Raw genomic sequence first — 22993 nt, 5'->3', positions numbered from 1 at the left:
AAGTTTCCATGTACGTTCGACAAGCTAGTTTTTGAGCTAGCTGACTATCTACTGGTGTCGCATACTTAGTTTCAGAGGTGAATAACTTGCAGAAAGTAATCAATTACTTTGGTAAATAAACTAAACTATATTCATACAGGGTTTTATGACCATAGAAATAATCCAGTGGTTATAATTGGGTAAAGAAATCCAATAATTCCTTCAGCTACCAAAACAAATTATCTGCACCTCCCTCTGCCATCGTTTTGTCTCAAGATTCACACCATTAATGGTGTTTTCTATTCCATTCCGGGTTTTTATGAGCACCATTAGACCAACAGCATGTGCTCATACTTCACCTGGGTTAAGCCTGATTAGGTTCTCATTTAGGCGTACTTAACTTACTCCAGGACTCCATAGTCTCCGACTAAGCCAAATTTAAGCCACGTGCATGAAAGCTACATAAAATGTCCTAGTTTAACTGGTACACATTAAGGCCTACTCCTGGCTTAATCTAAGCCCTGTCTGCTCAAAATTTGAAATTACTTTTTCTCTCCTTCAATTATTCCCACAATGTGATCGTATACAAATGTCAGCAAGGTTTGAAATTGTTTTAGTCAAACATATTTGTTTGGGCTTCTTGAGGTCAATTTGTATTCTACAAATTATTTGTAATTATGTTCTAGCCCCCGACCATCCGCTCAAGTTGATTATCCCTGGCCTACATGATTTAGATTATTATGGACAAAAGAGCAAAACAATTTGTATTTGTCAAAGGGTAGCCAAGCATTGATCATCATGTCACCAGAATAAGACACTCAATATTTATTGGAAAGGAGCATCAAGCTCATTACCTTGAATTTTCACCACCCTGTGAAGTTCATCACAACCTATTTCATCTGTAGCCTAATAAACTGCATGCTTACCTGACAGGTCATAGTGGCAGGACCACACATGTCATCGCGTGACTCTAAAAGTACTTCGATATGGTTATTATATCAATATTTGCGCATAAAAGCGTCTGACATTTATTGCATAATACATTTTACCGATATAAAAAGACCCCACTTGCTCAAAATGTCTGTTTACCAGGCCTGTCCTAAAAAAAATTTTATCTGACGTGCTTTACGCACATAACACGTTTGGATGGAAACCTGGTTAATGACCTGGTTAATGATAGATGAATAGTGTAAACATTTAAATATATTTGCCGACACGGTCAAATTTTGGCACCAGTAGAGTGGCTATCAAGTAGCTATCAAGCTATATAAACCACGACCCCTCCGCAAACACTCCAATGTTGGTTACAAGGTGGTACTTATTTAAATTAAGCGAATATCATGCTACCATTGGTGCATTAAAATAAGCGTTAGGGTGATGTCATCCTATCCCCTTAATAATCCCGCCTCCTTAATCCAAGTGTTTGGCATGGCATACTTTAGTCATCGCACTTTAATCTGGTTTCATCCAATTTCATGAAAAACATGATTTTGACTGTTCATGAACTTTAATAACCATCATTGCTGTTAGTATGACAAGCATATGCTTCTACTTAGAATTGCAACGTATGATAAGGGAACAGGATGGGTGAAGAGCAATGATTATTATATTTATATTTCCTGACCCTGTTTCACCTTTAATTCACAGCGTTTCTGATGAGAGCCATGTTATTGGTTACTCTCTGAGGCTCTGACAAAACTGTCCAATCGCATTAATTTTGAGTTTATTGCGTTTGAGCACGCTGCGAAATAGGGTTTGTATTTAATTTCTTTACCAAACAAGGTAACAAGGTTAAGGTAATACATATGGAAATAGTAAATGTTGACTTCAAAGGTTTGATAGTTTGCTGTGTTTTCGTGACTGGAAATGCAGTGTCTTCCACACATGTTCAGTGAACTTGTAATAGGGTGACACCTAGTGGACTGTCTCATTTATCTGGCTTCCTTACTTGTTTGCTAGATGACTGTCTCATTTATCAGGCTTCCTTACTTGTTTTCTAGAGGACTCTCTCGTTTATCTGGCTTCCTTACTTGTTTGCTATAGGACTGTCTCATTTATCTGGCTTCCTTACTTGTTTGCTAGAGGACTCTCATATTTATCTGGCTTCCTTACTTGTTTGCTAGAGGACTGTCTCATTTATCTGGCTTCCTTACTTGTTTGCTAGAGGACTGTCTCATTTATCTGGCTTCCTTACTTGTTTGCTAGAGGACTGTCTCATTTATCTGGCTTCCTTGTTTGCTAGAGGACTGTCTCATTTATCTGGCTTCCTTACTTGTTTGCTAGAGGACTCATATTTATCTGGCTTCCTTACTTGTTTGCTAGAGAACTGTCTCATTTAAATGGCTTCCTTACTTGTTTGCACTATTTCAATATGTAAATAATATTACTGAGAACAACCAGATTCAATAAAGTAGATTATGTTGCAACGTTGAGGTGTGCACAGTACTTCCTTCTCAAGCCTTCACATGACAGCTGGATAATGTTATGGAAGATATTAGTAGATCAGAGTTTTGTTTCCCAACCCTCTAAGGGTTTTCCAAGGTCAGAAATTCATAAGATCAAAAAACAGGCGTTACTACAGAATGACAATGACTTCATGTAAGATTTGGTTTGTCTAAAAAAATAATAAATTGGGAGCCACTGCATTAGATGACTGGAGCAGGAGATCAATGGATACTGTGACTTTATTAGCCTGAAGGCCATAATGTACTCAAATACAGCAGCAAATAAGAAAATAAACTACAGTATGAGACACTTGAATACAGCATTAAGTGACTCAATGGAAAAACAGGTTAAAAAAAAACTTGACTCCAGCTGTGCTACATTAACCATTTTATAGACCTGCTTGAAAAGTTTGATCATGCTGATCATGATTTCCCCCCTCCTCCTCCTCGGGTGGAGAACATCTTGCCGTTTCAAAGGTAATATCCTGGAATTCTACACAGTTCACCATGAGGTGGAGAGGACATGTTTCAGTTACACATTTTGTCATGACTTATGCCATGTTCATATGATACACTATATGACCAAAAGTATGTGGACACCTGCTCGTCAAACATCTCATTCCAAAATCAGGGGTATTAATATGGAGTTGGTCCCCCCTTTGCTGCTATAATAGCCTCCACTCTTCTGGGAAGGCATTCCACTAGATGTTGGAACATTGCTGCGGAGACTTGCTACCAGTTGGGTGATTAGGTCTGGCGTACCAATTCATTCCAAAGGTGTTCGATGGGGTTGAGGTCAGGGCTCTGTGCAGGCCAATCAAGTTCTTCCAAACCATTTCTGTATGGACCTTGCTTTGTGCACAGGGGCATTGTCATGTTCAAACAGGAAAGGACCTTTGCCACGAAGTTGGAAGCACATGATCATCTAGAATGTCATTGTATGCTGTAGTGTTAAGGTTTCCCTTCACTGGAACTAAGGGGCCTAGCCCGAACCATGTAAAAAACAGCCCCAGGCCATTATTCCCCCACCACCAAACTTGACACTAAGCATTGGGGCAGGTAGCATTCTCCTGTCATCCGCCAAACCCAGATTCGTCCATCGGACTGCCAGATGGTGAATCACGCTTCACCACTCCAGAAAAACGCCTTTTCAATGCTCCAGAGTCCAATTGCGGCGAGCTTTACACCACTCCAGACGACGCTTGGTTTTGCACATGGTGATCTTAGGCTTGTGTGCGTGCGGCTGCTCGGCCATGGAAACCCATTTCATGACGCTCCCGCCAAACAGTTTGTGCGGACATTCCTTCCAGAGGCAGTTTGGAATTCTGTAGTGAGTGTTGCAACAGGGGACAGACAATCTTTACGCTCTACAGCACTCGGCGGTCCCGTTCTGTGAGCTTGTGTGGCCTACCACTTCGCAGCCGAGCTGCTGTTTCTCCAAGACGTTTCCACTTCACAATAACAGCAATTACAATTGACCGAGTAGCTCTAGACAAACTGACTTGTTGGAGAATGTGGAACTCTATGACAGTGCCCCGCTGAAAGTAACTGAGCTCTTCAGTAAGGCCATTCTACTGTGAATGTTTGTCTATGGAGATTGAATGGCTGTGTGCTCGATTTTAAACACCTGTCAGCAACAGGTGTGGCTGAAATAGCCAAATCCACATATACTTATGTGTGTGTGTATATATAGTGTCTGTAAAAGAGTGACAAAATTACAAAAATCAATGGAGGCCCCCCTGGAGGTCAGGGCCCCTGGCTCAACTACCTTACCTAGCAATCTTAAAATGTTTTGCTGACATGGGCTCATTGAGCGACTGTCATAAGTGGGAAACTGCTGATACACAACAAAATGTCAAAATTGCACCTGGTGTATTCTACTTTTCAAAAGTGAGTTGAGACCCGACAGTTCCTTGAAAAAGAAAAGGGCAGCGCGTAGTCTGACTATAGGAAGAGGCGAATCCAAGTCAGTCGTACCTGCTGCACAAACATTTTTGGGGAATAATCTTCAAATTAACACTAATAATTCAACAAATGGAATCAAATCTACTCAATTAAGCCAATGTAAAGGTGTGTGAACCAAAGTCAAAATATAACACTGGCCACAGCTGTTGTCACACTGAAATAAACCCAACTTAATGAGGGGAGCACACATGGCAAGTATGAAAAACATTTGAAAATAATACTGTTTATTTTAACAAGTGTTGTGTTTCTGAACCTCATTTTAAACAACTTATTCAGCTCTGCTTCCCTCAGCTGGTTGAACTGAAAACGAATACAGCGCCTCCTTCTAGACAGTTCTGGAAAGGCCAATGTTGAACCCCTAATTGATCCCCTTATTGTGTAAAATAAACCCTAGGTTATATTTACATTTAGATTTTTTTTTCATTAACCAAAATATTTGTTGTTGAAAAATAGATTTCCCTTCTTCATAATGTCTCTAATTGGTCACTGAAGCAGCGTTTCACAAACCGAGTTCATAATATTATAAAATTTAGCCAGTGTTCAACGTGTTGTCTATTTATCCATCTCAGCTCCATCTTGACTCGACGGCAGGAGACAAACAACTTAAAACAAACAAGTCTTGTATAAATCTGAATTGGTAACAGAATTGAACCGGTGAGTTGAATCGTTGACAGTTGTCAATGAGATTTCATGACATCATACAGGGGAAGTACCTAAAAATCAGCACTTATACAATGGATGGGATACTGTTGGTTTAAGACAGCTATAAAAACAATAGAACCTAAAGTGTATAAAACACACAAAACACCTGTCCATCTAAAACAACAGTGTCTAAATTGCCACAAATAACTATCCTGGTGGATTTATGTATGGTGTGTGGTAATTAGACCCAGGGAGGTCCTGGTCCTGGAGCTGCCCAGGGACTCCGGGCAGGGCTGTGGCCCAAGTAGGCTCCTCTGTAGTGGGGAGGGCTGGGAGGTAAGGCTGGGCCGTGCCGGGGGGACAGAAAGCCTTCATGTCCTGGAAAGAAGGGCTGAGGGTGGCAGGGTCTAGACACCATAACAAATGGGGGGCTGGGGAGCCTTCTGTACTCCTGTGACTGCACACCCCTCATCTTCATGGGGAAGGGACCAGAGTGGGGATTGGGTCCAATCCCCTGGGGCATTGTATTGTGGGGGTACGGTAGGACCTGGGGTGTAAACTCGTCAGGGTTAGAGTGAACGAAGTGCGGGCCAGGGGTGGTTCTAAACCAATCAGAAACCACTTGGTAGGGGTCACAGTTTATTCTGTGGCCCTCTGGGAATGGCAAGTAGGAGCCAGGGTCAGTCTCATACTCCTGCAGACCTGATCTAGAGGTGTCAGGGGTCAGCTGTGTGCCTCCATAGGCCCATGCTTCTCTGTACTCAGCCTCACATAACTGCACCTGCTGCATGGCTGCTATGTCACCCATACAACTGCTCATCTCTTCTCGGTGAAGGGCTGGCTCTGCCTGATCTCTATGAAGGGCTATGTCATGTCTGAGATCTGCTGTGTCAACCATATGAAGCCCTACGGCGCCCCTATGAGTTCCTGTGAACCCCTGCGCCTGGTGCCGTTGTGGAGGCTGGCCTTGCAAATACTGTTGGTGGTAAAAGTCTGAGTTCTCCTCCCTCTCTCCATCCTTTCCTTCCTCTCTCTCCCCCTCCTCCACCATGACCTCCACGATGAGCCCAACTCCATTCTGAATTTCAGCTCTGCATCGCTCCTCTTCCTCCATCAACTGACGGTCAGTTAGCTCCTCTCCTGTAGCATACCAACGGTCAGTTGTCACTTCTGTTGTAAAAGACTGATTGTCAGTTGATCTTTCTCCTGTTTGGTACATTTTGTCAGTTGACTTGCTTCCTGTGGAAAACCCACGGTCTGTTATCCTCTCTCCAGTAGAGTACAGACTGTCAGTTGTCCTGTCATCCTCTGCAAGCCTCTGTGCCCCAGAATGACACTCATTCCCCCTCTCCTCCTCCTGTTCTTCTTCCATTAGAGGAGTGTCTGTCAAGCTCTCCTTCAAGAGACGGCCGGTAGTGAAGAGAATCGGCCCGGCAACAGACGCTGTGTCAGTGATGTCTCTGGCACAGGCTAGACCGGGGTAAATACTGCCTTGTCGGTTGTTCTGCCCCACTCGGACATGGAACTTTGTGTCAGTGAGTCGGTTATTTTCTGAATACAGATGGTCAGTTCGGTGCTGCTCTCTCCTGAGGTAAACCAGGTCAGTACTGTTTTGCTCTTTGACAGAGTAGAGATCGTCAGTTGTGTTTTTCTCTCTGCCATCGTACAAAGCATAGTCGGTGAACCTCTGTTCCCCTCCGAGATACAGACGGTCTTTCTCGGTGTCATCTCCCATAGTCAGCTGCTGATCAGGTATGGCTGGGCTCAGTCTCATAGTCGAAGTGTGTGCATGTCCCGGAGTGTGTCTATTTTCATGTGTGTTTCCGAGTCTTGCGGCAACTGAGTTTCCCGGCTGGCCAAGCAAACGTGAGGGAGCGGGAGAGGGTTGGAGTGAGGCATCTACGGTGGGGGAGTGAAGGGGTGAGGCGTGTCTGAGGGAGGAGGGGGAGGTTTCCAGGCTGAAGGAGTTCCTCTCCAACAGCCAGGGGCCGTCCGTCATAGATAGACTGACCTTGAACACCGGCTCACAGCGAATCAACTTTGCAGGAACCCCCTGCAGTCCCGCCCCCTTCCCCTCAGGCCCGCCCAGAGATGTCTGACTTCCAGCTGTGACATTTGGGGTCGGGGAAAGAGAGGGGTCATGCTGCCATGATGAGGCAGGACGCTTCAGTGAAGCACCTTAAGTGAGAGACAAAAGGAGACGAAGAGAGCGAGGGAGAGAGAAAGAGGCAACGAGAGAGAGAAAGACACTCACAAAGAAGAGTGATAAATGTTAGTAAAAAGTTAGATACATTTTTCTATAGGCAAAATAAAGAAAACACAATGTGTGTAGCAGGGAATGATTCAGGGGATGTAAATCATAAAAAATGAATTAAAGGGCCAGTGCCGTCAAAAATGTGACTTTCCTGTGTTTTTATGTACATTTCCACACTAGGAGTTGGAATACTAATGTGAAAATTATGATAATGCCCTTTTAGTGCAAGAGCTGTTTGAAAAGACCGCCTGTCATTTCAGCCTGTTTTGGTGGAATGTAGTTTTGGCCTGCCTGGTGACATCACCATCCGGTAAATTAGTTAATAGACCAATAAGAAAGAGTTCCAAACCAGTCTGCCAATAACAGCTAGTTTTCGTTTTTTCCCCTCCCCCACTTAGACCACTCCCAGACAGTCCTAGCAAAATGACTGCTCTTGCTTGAGAAATTGCTCTTGCCAAGAAGCTATTTTTGTATATTTTTTTCAATTTTGATTGAAAACAAAATCACAGGAAGGTACTTAATTGTTATCCAGAAATTATTTGACATGGGGATGAAAACAGTTGCATTGGGGCTTTAAACTAACTGTCAAAAGGTTATTTCCAACACAGTGGTACCCAATGTCTTTAACCACCCATTAACAAAATTGGCGCATCATCCCATGAGGTCATACACTCACCAACCAGTGGCTTGCTTCCATGGAGAAACTCCTCCTCCTCCAACGAACTAAGCCGTGATTGGATAGAGACACTCTGCTGCAACACAGGGGACTTCTCCGATTGGCTAGATGAGTTCCGACTCTGGGTGGTCGGACTCCTCCATAGGACGGTTCGGTTGTCAAGCTGGACAACAGGCCTCTCTGGTTGGACGGAGAGCCTTCGAGGCGATATCACGGTTCTCTGTGACTGGATGGTAAGATACTCCGACTGGACTGATTGCTTCACTGATTGGCTCTGAAGATCTCTCTGCTCCCTCCCAGTCCTGATGGCATGCAAGAGGATGAGAGCTGGAGGAGAGAGAGAGAGAACGATAGATCCGGGGGGGCGGACAGCGTGAGTGACGCCGACTGGTACAAAGAGAAAAAAAACTGATGGATGAAGGAGAAGAGAGAATATGGACTGACCATCACTCTCGCTGTGTGTTGTCATATCGTCATACATGGCAGCATCCAACTTCAGCACCTAACAGAAAGACAGGACAGAGGAGATTTGCACGCACACACACACACATCACCCCAGCATGCACAGACACACACATACCTGTACGTCCCCGGTTCCTTCTCTCTTCTCTAGTATTTGAGCCATCTCCATAAGAGGCCGGGCCAGCTTGGACAGGTCAGGAGGACTCTGCTTCCACTCTGACACAAAGTGAGGGTGATGGACTTTCTATACAACGACAGCCACAAGAGAGAGGAAACACGCAAGTGGTATACATGCAGCTGTATTAGGCTAGTTGTAGGTCAGTGATTGTGTAGAGCAGTGTTTCGCATTCCCCAACAGGGTGCGCATTTTTGTTTTTGTCCTAGCACTAAAACACCAGATTTAAAAAAAATACTCATCAAGCCTTTGATAAGAATGTGGTGTGTTAATTCTAGGGCACAAAAAAAAAATGCACCCCTTTGTGTCCCTGGGACCAGGATTGAGAAACCCTGGTGTAAAGAGGTGTGGTTTAACCGTACAGGTATTACAATAAGACATCAGAATCATTAAGTAGCTTGTGAGTAAAGAGCACAGATCCAGAAACACACATCCCACACTCACAATGTAGTTGTATCGGTGGAGACTCCCCATGATGTGGCTCCTGACATCAGCCTTACTGAGACGACACACACACACCTCACACAGGTACACCGCCTCAGAGTCCCTGCCGAGTGTCACACACTCTGTCACACAGCCCAGACCTAAAAACACACACACGTGAAGTACACACAGGTCTAAAGTACACACATTGGTCTAAAACACAGTCGTATCATTTACAAAAACACAGAGTTGTTCCTGACCGATTATGGGCTGCAGTCTGTTCTTGTTGTTCAGATACACCCTAAGGGAGTTGGACAGCAGGCTCTGGCCACACACAGCTACATGAGGATGAGAGAATGAATGAATGACAATGAAAGGAAGAAAGAGAGGATGCTGAGGAATGAATGAATGAGGATGAATAAAGAGCTGATAACCCATTGCCTACCATTGTGTGCTCCTCCAGGCTGCATAGTGGCAGACCTCAGGTGTCAAACACCCTAACAACCGAGAAAGAGTGAGAGAAAAAAGAGCGACAGAGCAGATGGAGAAAGAGAGAGGGAGGCAGGGGGGAAACACTGTGTGCAAACACCACAAGGTGGCTCAACAACACCAGTCACTGCAAATACGGGGCTGCAAGGGACAGAAGCAGATATCAGCTATGTTTTTTTAATAATATCGAGATAATGCATTATCTAGCTGCTATACCACACTCTACATCTGTCAGTTTGACTTTACAGCACCCATTTAAGTCAAGACTCAATCTCATTTTGCCATGCTCGATTGACAATTGGCATTGATCCCAATCAATTCCATAAAATAGACTCCTGCTCACGTTTAACGGTGCAATGTTTCACAATATCATATGTCACACAGTTTGACCATACAAATATATTGCCAAATCCATTCTTTACCAACACAATACTTGAAAATGAAGCCGACTATCAGTCTCACCATTCGTCTTTGTTGATGATGCACGAGCATGTGAAAGGTGATGTAGCTGATTGACTGGCGTCACCGAGGTGTGCTGATAAAAAGTCAAATATAACTCAACTACAGGACTCGATCTATATTTGCGAGATAGAAGAACATACAAATCCTTAATGTAGATATAATAATTCATCTCGGCAGGAACAGAGCGCAATGTGCTAAAATGGAAGAATAGGTCAGTAACAACTTGAATGTGGTCACTGGCCTGTCTAACCTGGCTAACGCGTCAGCAATATTTTCTTCCAAATGGTTTAGCAAAACGAAAGTGGCTAGCCAAGAAACGAAACTGGAGTGTCAGGATAAAAACATTCGACAAGCTACCAAATCAAGGCTCGTATGAAAACTGAAGTATAAATGTCACTCTCGCCAAGCTATCGTTAACAATCAAATGTGTGCGAATGAAACTCCGACAGAACTTAAGTTACATTAACGCTAGCTAGCCAGCAAGCAACTAGCTAGCCAGCAAGTAAAAAAAGTTATCCATATGGCTAATTAACGTATAACAATAGAATGACCTACCGGTCTGTACTCCACGTCAGGGGAAATGGTGTGTTTGATCTGTCTTTTTGAAATAAATTGTTAAAAGAGATTACTGACACGGATTATCAACTCGACGACCGCACTGCGTAAAGCATGAGGTCAGATACAGCGGGATAAACTCAAGAGTGCGGAACCAAAGAGGGGTGAGGAATTTATTACAGCCTGTTAATCGCACGTCTTCCTTTCGTAAATCAGAGTTTGAGCCGTAATACAAATGATTATAATTGAATGGGTCAAAATGATACACAATAAAAATACATTCTCTAGGAAATCTTTGAAGAACAATGTGAGAGCTCAAAACGTGTACATTATATTGTCCTGCATGACATGAAGTTGGCTATGAAACACTAAAGAACAAAACAGCCATAAAGATAATGTTGCTGTATGAAGAGTTCCGGGTCTGTGTAATGTCACCATCAACTGAACATACAAAACCCTCTGCCAGTCAAATGTGGACGCCATCTGGAAAGATGCCTTCCAAGTTACCATCCTCAGTGAGCTGTCTGCAATTCTAGCAGACATGCTCTCTCTGGCTTTACTCAGGAGCTAATGAATCTTGAACAGCTTCCTTTTCTCACCTCCACAGTCTTAATCTTTTATCCTGTTCAAGAGTTATACATTTGTCTATTGACATAGTGTTCTAATTTTATTCAATGTATGGTAATTGATTGTATCCATCATACTAAATCTATTAGAATGAGGGTGTGTGTAATTCTTAGTGTCCTTTTAGAGTCTCAAAGAATTCGATTTAAATATGTTTATGTGATTTTGAAGGTGTGGGAGTAAAGAGGAGTTATGGGTTGTAGAAATGCACATAAGAGATGGGAACAAAGAGGGTGTACAGAAGGATGTTGTGTGGAGAGATCTCCCAAGGGTGTATAGATACATATGATGTTGCTTGAAATGTAGTTGTAGTCTTGTCTCTGCTTATAACGAGAAGAGGAACAAAATGAAAACTTTAGGACTGGTAGACTTGTGCCAGCAGTATTATGAGAATAGGCTACTATTGTTGGGTTGGGAAATGTTGATAGGAATTATAATTTGATTTAAAATTTGAGATATTAAATACACCTTGTGTTAAGGGAAATGTGAATACTGACAATACAAGGGACCTTTTGGTAAAGGGTTTGTTGTTGCAACAGGAAATCACACTTAGATACCGACATCCTGTGTATCTGCATTTTGGGGTATACTTAGAAAAACAGTATTATGCTTCATACTTAGGAAAGCAGAGTATGTTAAAGGGACAGTGTTCTCTACCGAGAGAGATAGCATGTGCATCCTTAGAAACACACATAAATCATTATACAAGTACACCCGGAAAACATTGGGCCACCTAGAGCTCTGTAGTGTTGGGGACTTTCCAAGAATGGGCCTTTCCTTGTGATAAGACATGGTTTGCTGACAGGTCCCTCTCGTGTGATTGAATGCGCATACACCACAGCACTTAGACACAAGTAGAAAGATGAGTAAACAAAGTCAAGAGAGATGGATAAATCCAATCTAATTTTATTTGTCACATGCTTCATAAACAACAAAACAGAGAGAAAGAAAATAACTAAAAGAAAAGTAAAACACATAATAAGAGAAACACAATGAGTAATGTGTTTCAGGTAGATATGTACAGTGCCTTCAGAAAGTATTCACACCCCTTTACTTTATCCACATTTTGTTGTGTTAGATTGAATTTAAAATGTATTGAATGTAGATTTTTTTTGCCACTGGCCTCTACACAATACCCCATAATGTCAAGGTGGAATTGTGTTTTTCTAAATTTTTACTAATTATAAATGAAAAGGTGACATGTCTTGAGTCAATAACTATTCAACCTCTTTGTCATGGCAAGCCTAAATATGATATGAGTTGCTTAACAAGTCACATACGTTGCATGGATTCCCTCTGTGGAATATGTGTTTAACATAATTTTTGAATAACTACTGTCGTGGAAATATTCATCCAATAATATTTTTCAGATACCGGAACTTGTAAATTCAAATAGACTTTATTACAAAGTAACAAGCCGAGCTGGCCCATGGACTGACTGATCTTCCCAGTCTTAGCACACTAATTTTATACAGTTTCATCCTTACATAACATACATAGTCACTCCTCTTTATGTAAATGATTAATAGCCTTTCGCCACCATTATCTTTCAGTCTCACTTCTGATTTATTTACGCCCATCTTAGATTATATTGGTGGCGTCACCATAGTATCAATACAAAAAAGAATACACATGTTCCTAATACAGGTGCATGTCTAATAGTACTTAATTAATACACACAAACCTTCCTAATACAGGTGCATGTCTAATGGTGCCTATAACTGATTAACCAATGTGTCACGCCTTGGTCGTAGTATGTTATGTTTGTCTTCATTTATTTGGTCAGGCCAGGGTGTGACATGGGTTTTTGTGGTGCGTTTTTGTCTTAGGGTTTTGTGGGGTGTCTAGCATAGTCTATGGCTGCCTGAGGCGGTTCTCAATCAGAGTCAGGTGATTCTCGTTGTCTCTGATTGGGAACCATATTTAGGTAGCCTGGGTTTCACTGTGTGTTTGTGGGTGATTGTTCCTGTCTCTGTGTTAGTTGTTACAAGATAGGCTGTATGGGTTTTCGCGTTACGTTTGTTGTTTTGTATTTGTTGGTTTGTTCTTCATCATTAAAGAACATGAGTAACCACCACGCTGCATTTTGGTCCGCTCCTCTTTCAACAGACGAACGCCGTTACACAATGTGCCTGTCCAATGGCCTTCACAAGACCAGGCATGACCCAGAATGGCTAGGCCTGTGTTGATCCAGCTTTGGACAATCACATGGATTCTGCTTACACGTCTAATGGTTAACCCTATATTGATTCTGCTTACTACTCTGAGATGCATAACGCATGCACTGGAAAATCCCCACACTACCTCATCTCTGTAGCCCACACATTATCTGTAAGGTCCTTCAGTCAAGCAGGGAATTTCAAACACATATTCAACCACAAAGACCAGGTAGGGTTTCCAATGCCTAGCAAAGAAGGGCACCTATTTGTAGATCGGTAAAGAAAAAAATAAAACAGACATTGAATATCCCTTTGAGTTATTAATTACACTTTGGATGGTGTATCAATAAACCAAGTCACTACAAAGATACATGCTTCCTTCCTAACTCAGTTGCCGGTGAGGAAGGAAGCCGCGCAGGTATTTCACCATTAGGCCAATGGTAATTTTGAAGACTAACCTTTCCTGCCTGGCTAGGGCTAGATCCTAGAAACTCCCACTAATGCTTTACTTCCAGAAACCAGGACTCTAACTCCGTTGACTGACCAGATGCATACATTCTCAATCAGCTAACAAGAACAAAATACTTAAGTAAAATGACATGCACTTGTGTGACTCTGATGGAAACAGGGTTCAAATAAAATAGTATTTGTCACGTGCCGTGAAATGCTTACTTACTTGCCCTTAACCAACAATGCAGTTCAAGAAAGAAAATATTTACTAAATAAACAAAAGTAAAAAATAAAATAAAAAGTAACACAATAAAATAACAATATCGAGGCTATATACAGGGGGTACTGGTACCGAGTCAATGTGCAGGGTACAGGTTAGTCAAGGTAATTTGTATATGTAGGTAGGGGTAAAGTGACTATGCATAGATAAAACAGTGAGTAGCAGCAATGTAAAAACAAAGGGGGGTGTCAATGTAAATAGTCCGGGTGGACATTTGATTAATTGTTCAGCAGTCTTATGACTTGGGGGTAGACGCTGTTAAGGGGCCTTTTGGAACTAGACTTGGTGCTCCGGTACCGCATGCCAGTAGCAGAGAGAACAGTCTATGACTTGGGTGACTGTTTAACAGTTTTTTGGGCCTTCCTCTGACACCGCCAGGTATATAGGTCTTGGATGGCAGGAAGCTTGGCCCCAGTGATGTACTGGGCCGTACGCACTATCCTCTGTAGCGCATTATGGTCGGGGATGCCGAGCAGTTGCCATACCAGGCGGTGATACAACCGGTGAGGATGCTCTCGATGGTGCAGCTGTGTAACTTTTTGAGGAACTGCGGACCCATGCCAAATCTTTTCAGTCTCCTGAATAAACAAGTCCAGGTGGTAACATTTAGTCACGCAAACATGCTAAATGCAATATGTATTGATAATACATAATACTTTTGGCACCTTTAACTAAAATACTTAGGCAACCCTATGCAAAATGTTTTTTGTTTAATACAATTTTAATGACAGACTTTCAAGCAAAAAGAAAATGGTTCTTACCTTTCTCTCCCCCTCAAGATGAAAAAGCTCTCAGAGCTAAGGAAAAATACCTAGAATCGGTTAAAAAACTATCAATAAGGTAACCTTTATACAAAAATATAAAAGGAAAACAGTCAAATTTAAACAGTAATACAAAATCTAAAAACTACTTTGGTGAAAAAATAAAAAGACTCAAAAGCATTATAGAAAAACAGGGTTTCCCAACTAGCGGCCCGCGGGTGGTTTTATTTAGCCCCTCCAAGCTTTCTGAGCAATTTTCTTTAGGTGTTCCGTCAACGGGACAGTTGTAAATCATGTAGCAACGTTTGTTATGATCGCACATTTTAGAGAAACAACAAATGTCGGTACGTATAAGTGTCTTAAATCGGCTGAAAGCTTACATTTTTGTTAATATAACTTCACTGTCCAATTTACAGTAGCTATTACTGCAAAAAAATGCCATGCTATTGTTTGAGGAAAGCTCCTAACAACAAAACACTTTTTTTCACAGCGATAGGTTTGATAAATTCACCTCTGAAGGTGAAATGTGTACTTACATTCTGAAATCTTGCTCTGACTTTTCACCCCAAGGGTCCCAGAGATAACATGAAGTGTTGTTTTGTTAGATCAAATCCCTTTTCATATCCTAAAAGGTCCATATAGCATGATCCATTTTGTATTTGTACCCGTTCAATTTGCAAAGAAAGGAATCTGTGAAAATCTAACCCTAAACGTTGTTTCAATCAGTCAAATTACGTTCGGATTTATACGGAGAGTTATGAAGTTATGAAAACTTGTGTGTGTTTTGCAAATGTTGAACTTACAATATGGCTACTAATACTGGAAAATCTAAATTAAAGTCCAAGTATACAGATTTGACGATATTCTTGCAGAGAAATGTAATCCTTCACGATTTGCCCAAATGTACCTGGGTCACTTCACACTAAATGTCATGTAGCTTGCTCATACTTCAAGTTATCAGTCTGAAACTTTGCACAAACACTGCTGCCCTTTTTTGGACACCATCGGAATTACAAACAGAGTGATGGCTAGATATGGGACCTTTCTGTTGCATTTCAAAGATGGTGGTAGAAAAAAAAAAAAAAAAAACGGTTGGGTTTTTTCTTTGTATTTTCTTCTACCAGATCTATTGTGTTATATTCTCCTACATTCAATTCACATTTCCACAAACTTCAAAGTGTTTCCTTTCAAATGATACCAAGAATATGCATATCCTTGCTTCAGGTCCTGAGCTAAAGGCAGTTAGATTAGGGTCGATTAGATGTCTTTTTAGGCGAAAATTTAAAAAAGGGGCGGATCCTTAAGAGGTTTAAATGATCACAGTGGAAGCGCTGTCTCACAAGGGGGTGAGGTAACATGGACATTAGACTCATAGGATCGCACGCTGTGACTAGTTTGTTTTCAAGGCTGAGAAGCCTTTATCGGGCCTCTTCGGACGGAGGACAAGGAATAACCGACAGCTCTGAAATAGGCAGGTCCGGGTTGAGAGCCGACCCACAAGAGGAGCGATATTACAGGTTTTAACAAGGTCAAGATGGGGGCACACAGAATTCTCGGAGGAAGATAATTCAGTGTCAATATCAAAATTCATGGTGAAAATACCTGAGCCCGAATTCATAAATAGATCATATTTATTGACCATTAAAATACTAGAACACTGCTACTCTGAGATGGTCTATGAATACGGGCCCAGTTGTATCCTGTTTGGAAGACTTAACACAAATAACATTACGTTTGAGGGTGTGGGGATGACAGGTAACTGACAAAATAAAGGAAATACTTGAGTAAACGAGGGATACAAAGTATATTGAAAGCAGTTGATTTCCTGAGTTAATTAAGCAATTCACATCTCATCATCCTTAGGGTCATGAATAAAAATGCCCATTTGCCACTGATGTACCACACACCCCTCAAAGCCCGCAAGGCGGGGGGGCCCCAGGCACTAAAAGTGAGACTAAAAGAGTGAGACTAAAAGATAATGGTGGCGAAAGGATAAAGGTTATTAAACATTTACAGTTGAAGTCGGAAGTTTACATACACCGTAGCCAAATACATTTAAACTCAGTTTTTCACAATTCCTGACATTTAATACTAGTAAAAATTCCCAGTCTAAGGTCAGTTATGACCACCACTTTATTTTAAGAATGTGAAATGTCAGAATAATAGTAGAAAGTGATTTATTTCAGCTTTTATTTCTTTCATCACATTCCTAGTGGGTCAGAAGTTTGCATACACTCAATTAGTATTTGGTAGCATTGCCTTTCAATTGTTTAACTTGAGTCAAGCATTTCGGTAGCCTTCCACAAGCTTCCCACAATAAGTTGGGTAAATTTTGGCCCATTCCTCCTGACAGAGCTGGTGTAACTGAGTCAGGTTTGTAGGCCTCCTTGCTCGCACATGCTTTTTCAGTTCTGCCCACACATTTTCTATAGGATTTAGGTCAGGGCTTTGTGATGACCACTCCAATACCTTGACTTTGTTGTCCTTAAGCCCTTTTGCCACAACTTTGGAAGTATGCTTGGGGTTATTGTCCATTTGGAAGACCCATTTGCGACCAAGCTTTACCTTCCTGACTGATGTCTTGAGATGTTGCTTCAATATATCCACTTAATTTCCCTGCCTCATGATGCCATCTATTTTGTGAAGTGCACCAGTCCCTCCTGCAGCAAAGCACCACCACAACATGATGCTGCCACCCCTGTGCTTCACGTTTGGGATGTTCTTCGGCTTGCAAGTCTCCCCCTTTCTCCAAAAAGTACAATCTTTGTCCCCATGTGCAGCTGCAAACCGTAGTCTGACTTTTTTATGGCGGTTTTGGAGCAGTGGCTTCTTCGTTGCTGAGCAGTCTTTCAGGTTATGTCGATATAGGACTCGTTTTACTGTGGATATAGATCATTTTGTACCTGTTTCCTCCAGCATCTTCACAAGGTCCTTTGCTGTTGTTCTGGGATTGATTTGCACCAAAGTATATTTATATCTTGGAGACAGAACGTGTCTCCTTCCTGAGCGGTATGACGGCTCCGTGGTCCATGGTGTTTATACTTGCATACTATTGTTTGTACAGAAGTACCTTCAGGCGTTTGGAAATTGCTCCTAAGGATGAACCAGACTTGTGGAGGTCTACAAATAGTTTTCTGAGGTCTAACTAAATCAGAGGACCGCCCCTGAGCCCAGTTAGGGTCAGACATCTTGGGACAGCTCTCTTCGGCCCTTCCGAATAAAACCCCCACTACGGTTTTCGATCAGCAGACCGAGCTTACCTCAATTACGAGATGGCTAAAGGTTGCAGACCATGTTTTTCTCCATTAGGAGGACAAAGGTTGTAGATCATTTCTGAATATTTTAACCATACCACGTGGTTAAACTCTTAGACTATCGATACCGACAGAATAAGAACAAGTCTTTGATATGAATTACTAGTCTGCAGCTAGGAATTCGGTATCATTGAATGCGAAGAACGACAACCGCCGAAACATCCATGCTATAACGAATGTCACTCTGAACAATCCCCTCTAACCACAACCGAGAGAGAGAGGGAGAGTGATGGACAATTCTACAAAATAAATGAACTTTTCACCTGTGATCAAGACGACACACTGAGTGAGCGTAAATATATATATTGATTGCAATTGTTCCCGAATGAGTGAGCGTTCATGTGCAAAGGATTAGCATTTCAATTGTTATAAATATTAACTCTGTAGTGACTTCTTAGTTGACCCCCACTTGACCCCCACTTCCCCTTTTGTCTAACAAGCCGCCATGCCGGTTTAGCCCAGTAGGGCACATTCTCCTATCATTTCATGTAACCACATTTACCTTGTTTGTTTATGCATTTCTGTGAATTACTTAGTTAGTAATAAATAAATGATTTAAGACAATTGATGTGTGGATGACTCATAGTAAAGACTGGGTTTGTGCAGATAACCAACAATTTACGACGTTTGGAATGAGACTAACAAAGTAAATAATTCATTAATTCGAAGACTAATTGATCAGATAAATTATCTGAAAAGTTATTTTAGGAAATTATAACTTTGTAATCTGAATATCTTTCCTTGGTGCCCCGACTTCCTAGTTAATTAGTTACGTGATTAATCAGTTGATCGCGTAATAACTAATTACAGAGAATCTTCGATAAAAACTATCAGTCTTCAGTTAATGATAGTAAAGACACGACAATAGACAGGTGTGTGCCTTTCCAAATCATGTCCAATCAATTGAATTTACCACAGGTGGACTCCAATCAAGTTGTAGAAACATCTCAAGGATGATCAATGGAAACAGGATGCACCTGAGCTCAATTTAGAATCTCATAGCAAAGGGTCTGAATACTTATGTAAATAAGGTATTTCTAAAACCTGTTTTCACTTTGTCATTATGGGGTATTGTGTGTAGATTGATGAGGGAATAAAAATAATTTAATCCATTTTAGAATAAGGCTGTAACGTAACAAAATGTGGAAAAGGGGAAGGGGTCTGAATACTTTCCGAATGCACTGGTAGGTTGATTGGTAGGTCACGCTATATTTAGATACTTCAAATACTGCCTGAGACACCTTTGCTATTTGACTCTGTACTCAATAAATGGTGAAACAGTATTTGTGATGGTGTTCTTTGTTCATTTGCATATGCATGAAAAGTACATTATGGAAAACATGTCTCACACTAGGGCTGGGCGATATGGCAAATAAATGATCATGATATCTATATATTTTTTCATTCGACAACGATAATTATCACGATATTAATCAAATAATGTTTAAAAGGTGCATATCTGCTTCAGACTCAAGAATGCCTAATGCCTGAACAAACCACTAGGCACCGTTGGGCCAGTAACCAAAAGGCTGCTAGATCAAATCCCTGAGCTGACAAGGTAAAAATCTGTTGTTTTACTCCTGAAAAAGTTAACCCACTGTTCCCTGATAGGCCGTCATTGTAAATAAGAAGTTGTTCTTAACTGACTTGCCTAGTTAAATAAAGGTTACATTTTTTTAAATTGTGAGCTACACATAAAATTATACTTTAAGGAAAATTGTTCCATGTTTGCGGTCAGGGAGCACGCACCTGGGGTCAATTAAATTGATATGCCAATTGAAACCTTTTGTCGACTGTGCTAATTGGTATCATGTCCTTAGCAATGCAATGCATAATAGCATTTGTGATGTCAGTGTCTTTTCGATATTTGCTTGTAGGGCATAAACGCTGTCAGTGTTGACTGCTTCGGGCAAACATCCCTAGATTGGCTGGTACTTGAGGGGCGTTTATCAATACCGTGGCGTAAACTCAAACTTCCTGCATGTTCCTAAGAGTGATTTTGCTTCAGATGTTGAAAAAGGTTTGTCGTATTACTAGACTTTGTTGCCACCCGTCTACGGCACAATTTGCACTGAACATTGCTCTGCTCTTTGTCAGACTTCAAAAAGCCAAACCACTTCCAAATTACTGAAACCGTTTAACCCTTTTCATCAATCATTTCTTAGTTGGAAGCTGCTCCTTCTCAACGGCTATTACTGCCACTGTTTTCGCCTACATCACTCATTTTTCGTGGTTAATAGTGGCTACTCCATCACTCGAGGTACTAAATGGTTTTTATTGGGCGTATACTTCTCCACGTGCATATTGTCACTTCTCCGCACGTTCCTGCTGCTGTCACGACCCTTGTCGTTGGTGGAAGAAGTGGACCAAAGCACAGCGTGGTAAGTGTTCATGATTTATTATCAAAACACTTGAAACAAAACAACAAAGAGGACAACGAACAGTTCTGTCAGGTACAGAAAATAATCCCCCACAAACACAGGTGGGAAAAGGCTGCCTAAGTATGATTCTCAATCAGAGACAGCTGTCCCTGATTGAGAACCATACCTGGCCAAAACATAGAAATACAAAACTTAGAAATAAAGAACATAGAATGCCCACCCAAATCACACCCTGACCAAACCAAAATAGACATAAAAAGCTCTCTAAGGTCAGGGCATGACAGCTGCGTCAGAGGTGAAATGGACTACTGTCCCTAATTATTCTATATCGACATTATCGAAAATGAATCTAAAGGTTTTTGTATCGTTATTGAGGGAAGTAATTACCTCAATAATTATTGATATTGATTTATCGCCCAGCCCTATCTCACACCCAGTCATAGTAAGTAAAATAATTAATGGATTGGCAAGATTGGCACTGTTAACTTTTAGAAGATAGTGGTTTTAGATTCTAATTATCAGTGTAAGAACTCAACGGACACTCTAAAAGCTTAAACCAAGTTTATTCTTCCAGAGGATCGAACAGCTGAATCAACAAAGACATGGTTCCATCCGTGGCAGTATACATACCCAACTTTGGGTGGAGTTTCCTACTTATCGCTAAACATTGCATGTTTAATGCTAGGCAGGAAGCTAAGTGATATGGGCAATAAACGGTTCCTCCCCTTATCAGTACTGCCATGTGACCGTTTTTCCCTGCACTCAGCACCTCCCAAGCTTCATTATGGCACCCCTCATTTCTCTATTATAACTTATGTGGGTGAAAAATCCAGCTCTTTGGTAATTTTCCAGTACCCATGTTGGAGAGTCTCCGGTCTCCTTGTAATTTTCCAGTGCCCATACTATTTCCTTTGGAAGTAGGAAGAAGAAGCAATATAACATAAGACATATGTAAACAGAATGAAGGTGGAAAGACTATGGAAGTGCAGGAGTGGTCCAACACAGAGTTAAGCATTAGACCTAAAGAAACAGAACTAAGTGGTATCTATGTGAATAAGCTAAACTGAGCCAAAAAAAGACCAGACTGTTTGGAGCCACATAGAATCTAGTCAAGGCAAACACAGGGTACATGGGTCAATCATTTCCAAGTGACATAGACCTAAACTGGTGTGGGACAGTGACTATGAATTTTTACCAACCAATACAGGAGCCACAAACTATGTATATGTATTGGGAAGACATGGTTGTGTTCATTAAAATCTATTTGAAATGTACTTATAATGGGAACATATATATGTAATAAATGTATTCTTTTTTATAGAGGACCTGTTGTTGCACCACCAATATAATCTAACCTGAGCCAGATGTGGGCGTACACAAGCCAGAATTAAGTCATAAAGATAATAGTGACGCATGTCCAAGGGGAGTTAATAATTTACATAGAAGGGAGGGAACATGTCTGATGGAAATGTATAAATACTGATGTTCTGAACAAGAAGAGTAATTTATTCCATGGAATTGCTCAGCTTTGTTACTGTTTGTAAAAAAAAAAAAGTATATTTGGATTCACAAGCTCCGGTATCTGAGAAATATTTGATTCAATATTTCCACGACACTAATGATTTAATAATATAACTAATGTTTAATAATAGTTAAAGCTCAGAAATCCAAACCCCTCAGTAGGAAAGTTTATAATGTAAACCACCTAAATATACTCACATTCATTGAACATGTAGTATTTGAAACTCACACATTCCTTTCTCAAATACTTGTTCTATAATCCCACAGTCTCGTTATCATTCTCCATACCTTATATTGTCATGGAAATATTTGGTCAATCATATTTCACAAATACCGGAGCATGTGAGTTCAAATAGACTTTTTATTACTTTATAATAAAAGCCGAGTTCGATGATGAAAACAACTGCCTTCCAGTCTTGGCACACACATTTTATACACGTGTCCTCCTTACGTCATACTCATAGTAACTGCTCTTAAGGGCTCATCACCTCTGGCATTTAGCCACTGTTGTCATATTGCCTTCATATTAGGACATGCAACCTGTAGAGTCACAGAAATAGTTTCATGCATGTAGGACCATAGCAACAGACCTTGGCACTCTACAGGAATAACCAATACATGACATCCTGCTGACTCCACTGAAAGGGGAGCCGCTGTTCTGGAAAAGACCCAAGAGGTGTAACCATAGTTGGCCATAACAGTTACAAGAATAACCGACAGGTGCATATCTAATGGTGTCCAATGACCTAGAGCACATATAGAGTACTAGTTTTGCTGACTCCTGAAATAAATAATTGTCACATATGTACTGAAAAATTCAGAATAATATTCCAATGCATCCAACATTATGCATATGCCGACCATGGTATTGGGGAACTGCTATTTGAGATCTCATCTGGTTTAGAAATCCTACTCTGGTTATCTTATTGCAGAGCACATTGTACAACTGTTTTTAGCAGTAGCAGTGCGTGGGTAAA

At 41.2% G+C, this 22993-nt stretch overlaps 1 protein-coding gene and 1 long non-coding RNA gene across 15 annotated transcripts; one reads left to right on the top strand and one right to left on the bottom strand.

Annotated features, from left to right (window-relative positions):
• Positions 1–4595: 4595 nt before the first annotated feature.
• Positions 4596–12113, bottom strand: si:ch211-199g17.2 (uncharacterized). 14 transcript variants are annotated; one of them, XM_090208996.1, is made up of 9 exons: positions 10527–11098; positions 9972–10084; positions 9466–9650; positions 9281–9358; positions 9042–9181; positions 8541–8666; positions 8405–8462; positions 7961–8287; positions 4596–7208 (listed from the first exon to the last, which is right to left on the bottom strand). In XM_090208996.1, the coding sequence occupies exons 3-9, from the start codon at positions 9488–9490 to the stop codon at positions 5272–5274; spliced, it is 2691 nt and encodes an 896-aa protein (XP_090065122.1). In that variant the 5' UTR covers positions 9491–9650; positions 9972–10084; positions 10527–11098; the 3' UTR covers positions 4596–5271. The 14 variants fall into 14 exon arrangements, with proteins under 14 accessions (XP_090065122.1, XP_090065124.1, XP_090065128.1 ...); XM_090208998.1 differs by having other exon boundaries at positions 9972–10044; positions 10527–10969; XM_090209002.1 differs by having other exon boundaries at positions 9466–9517; positions 9972–10044; positions 10527–10676.
• LOC149975614 (uncharacterized) lies at positions 10336–13617 on the top strand. Its single transcript, XR_016488587.1, has 2 exons — positions 10336–10690; positions 13260–13617. It is a non-coding gene; the product is annotated as an uncharacterized LOC149975614 (long non-coding RNA).
• Positions 13618–22993: the final 9376 nt, after the last annotated feature.

This window comes from Oncorhynchus mykiss, chromosome 18 (assembly GCF_057628025.1).
Source record: "Oncorhynchus mykiss isolate SJ-2025 chromosome 18, ASM5762802v1, whole genome shotgun sequence".
Taxonomy (NCBI): Eukaryota; Metazoa; Chordata; class Actinopteri; order Salmoniformes; family Salmonidae; genus Oncorhynchus; species Oncorhynchus mykiss.
The sequence above is the reverse complement of the archived record's forward strand: the minus strand, read 5'-3'. Positions and strand labels throughout refer to the sequence as shown.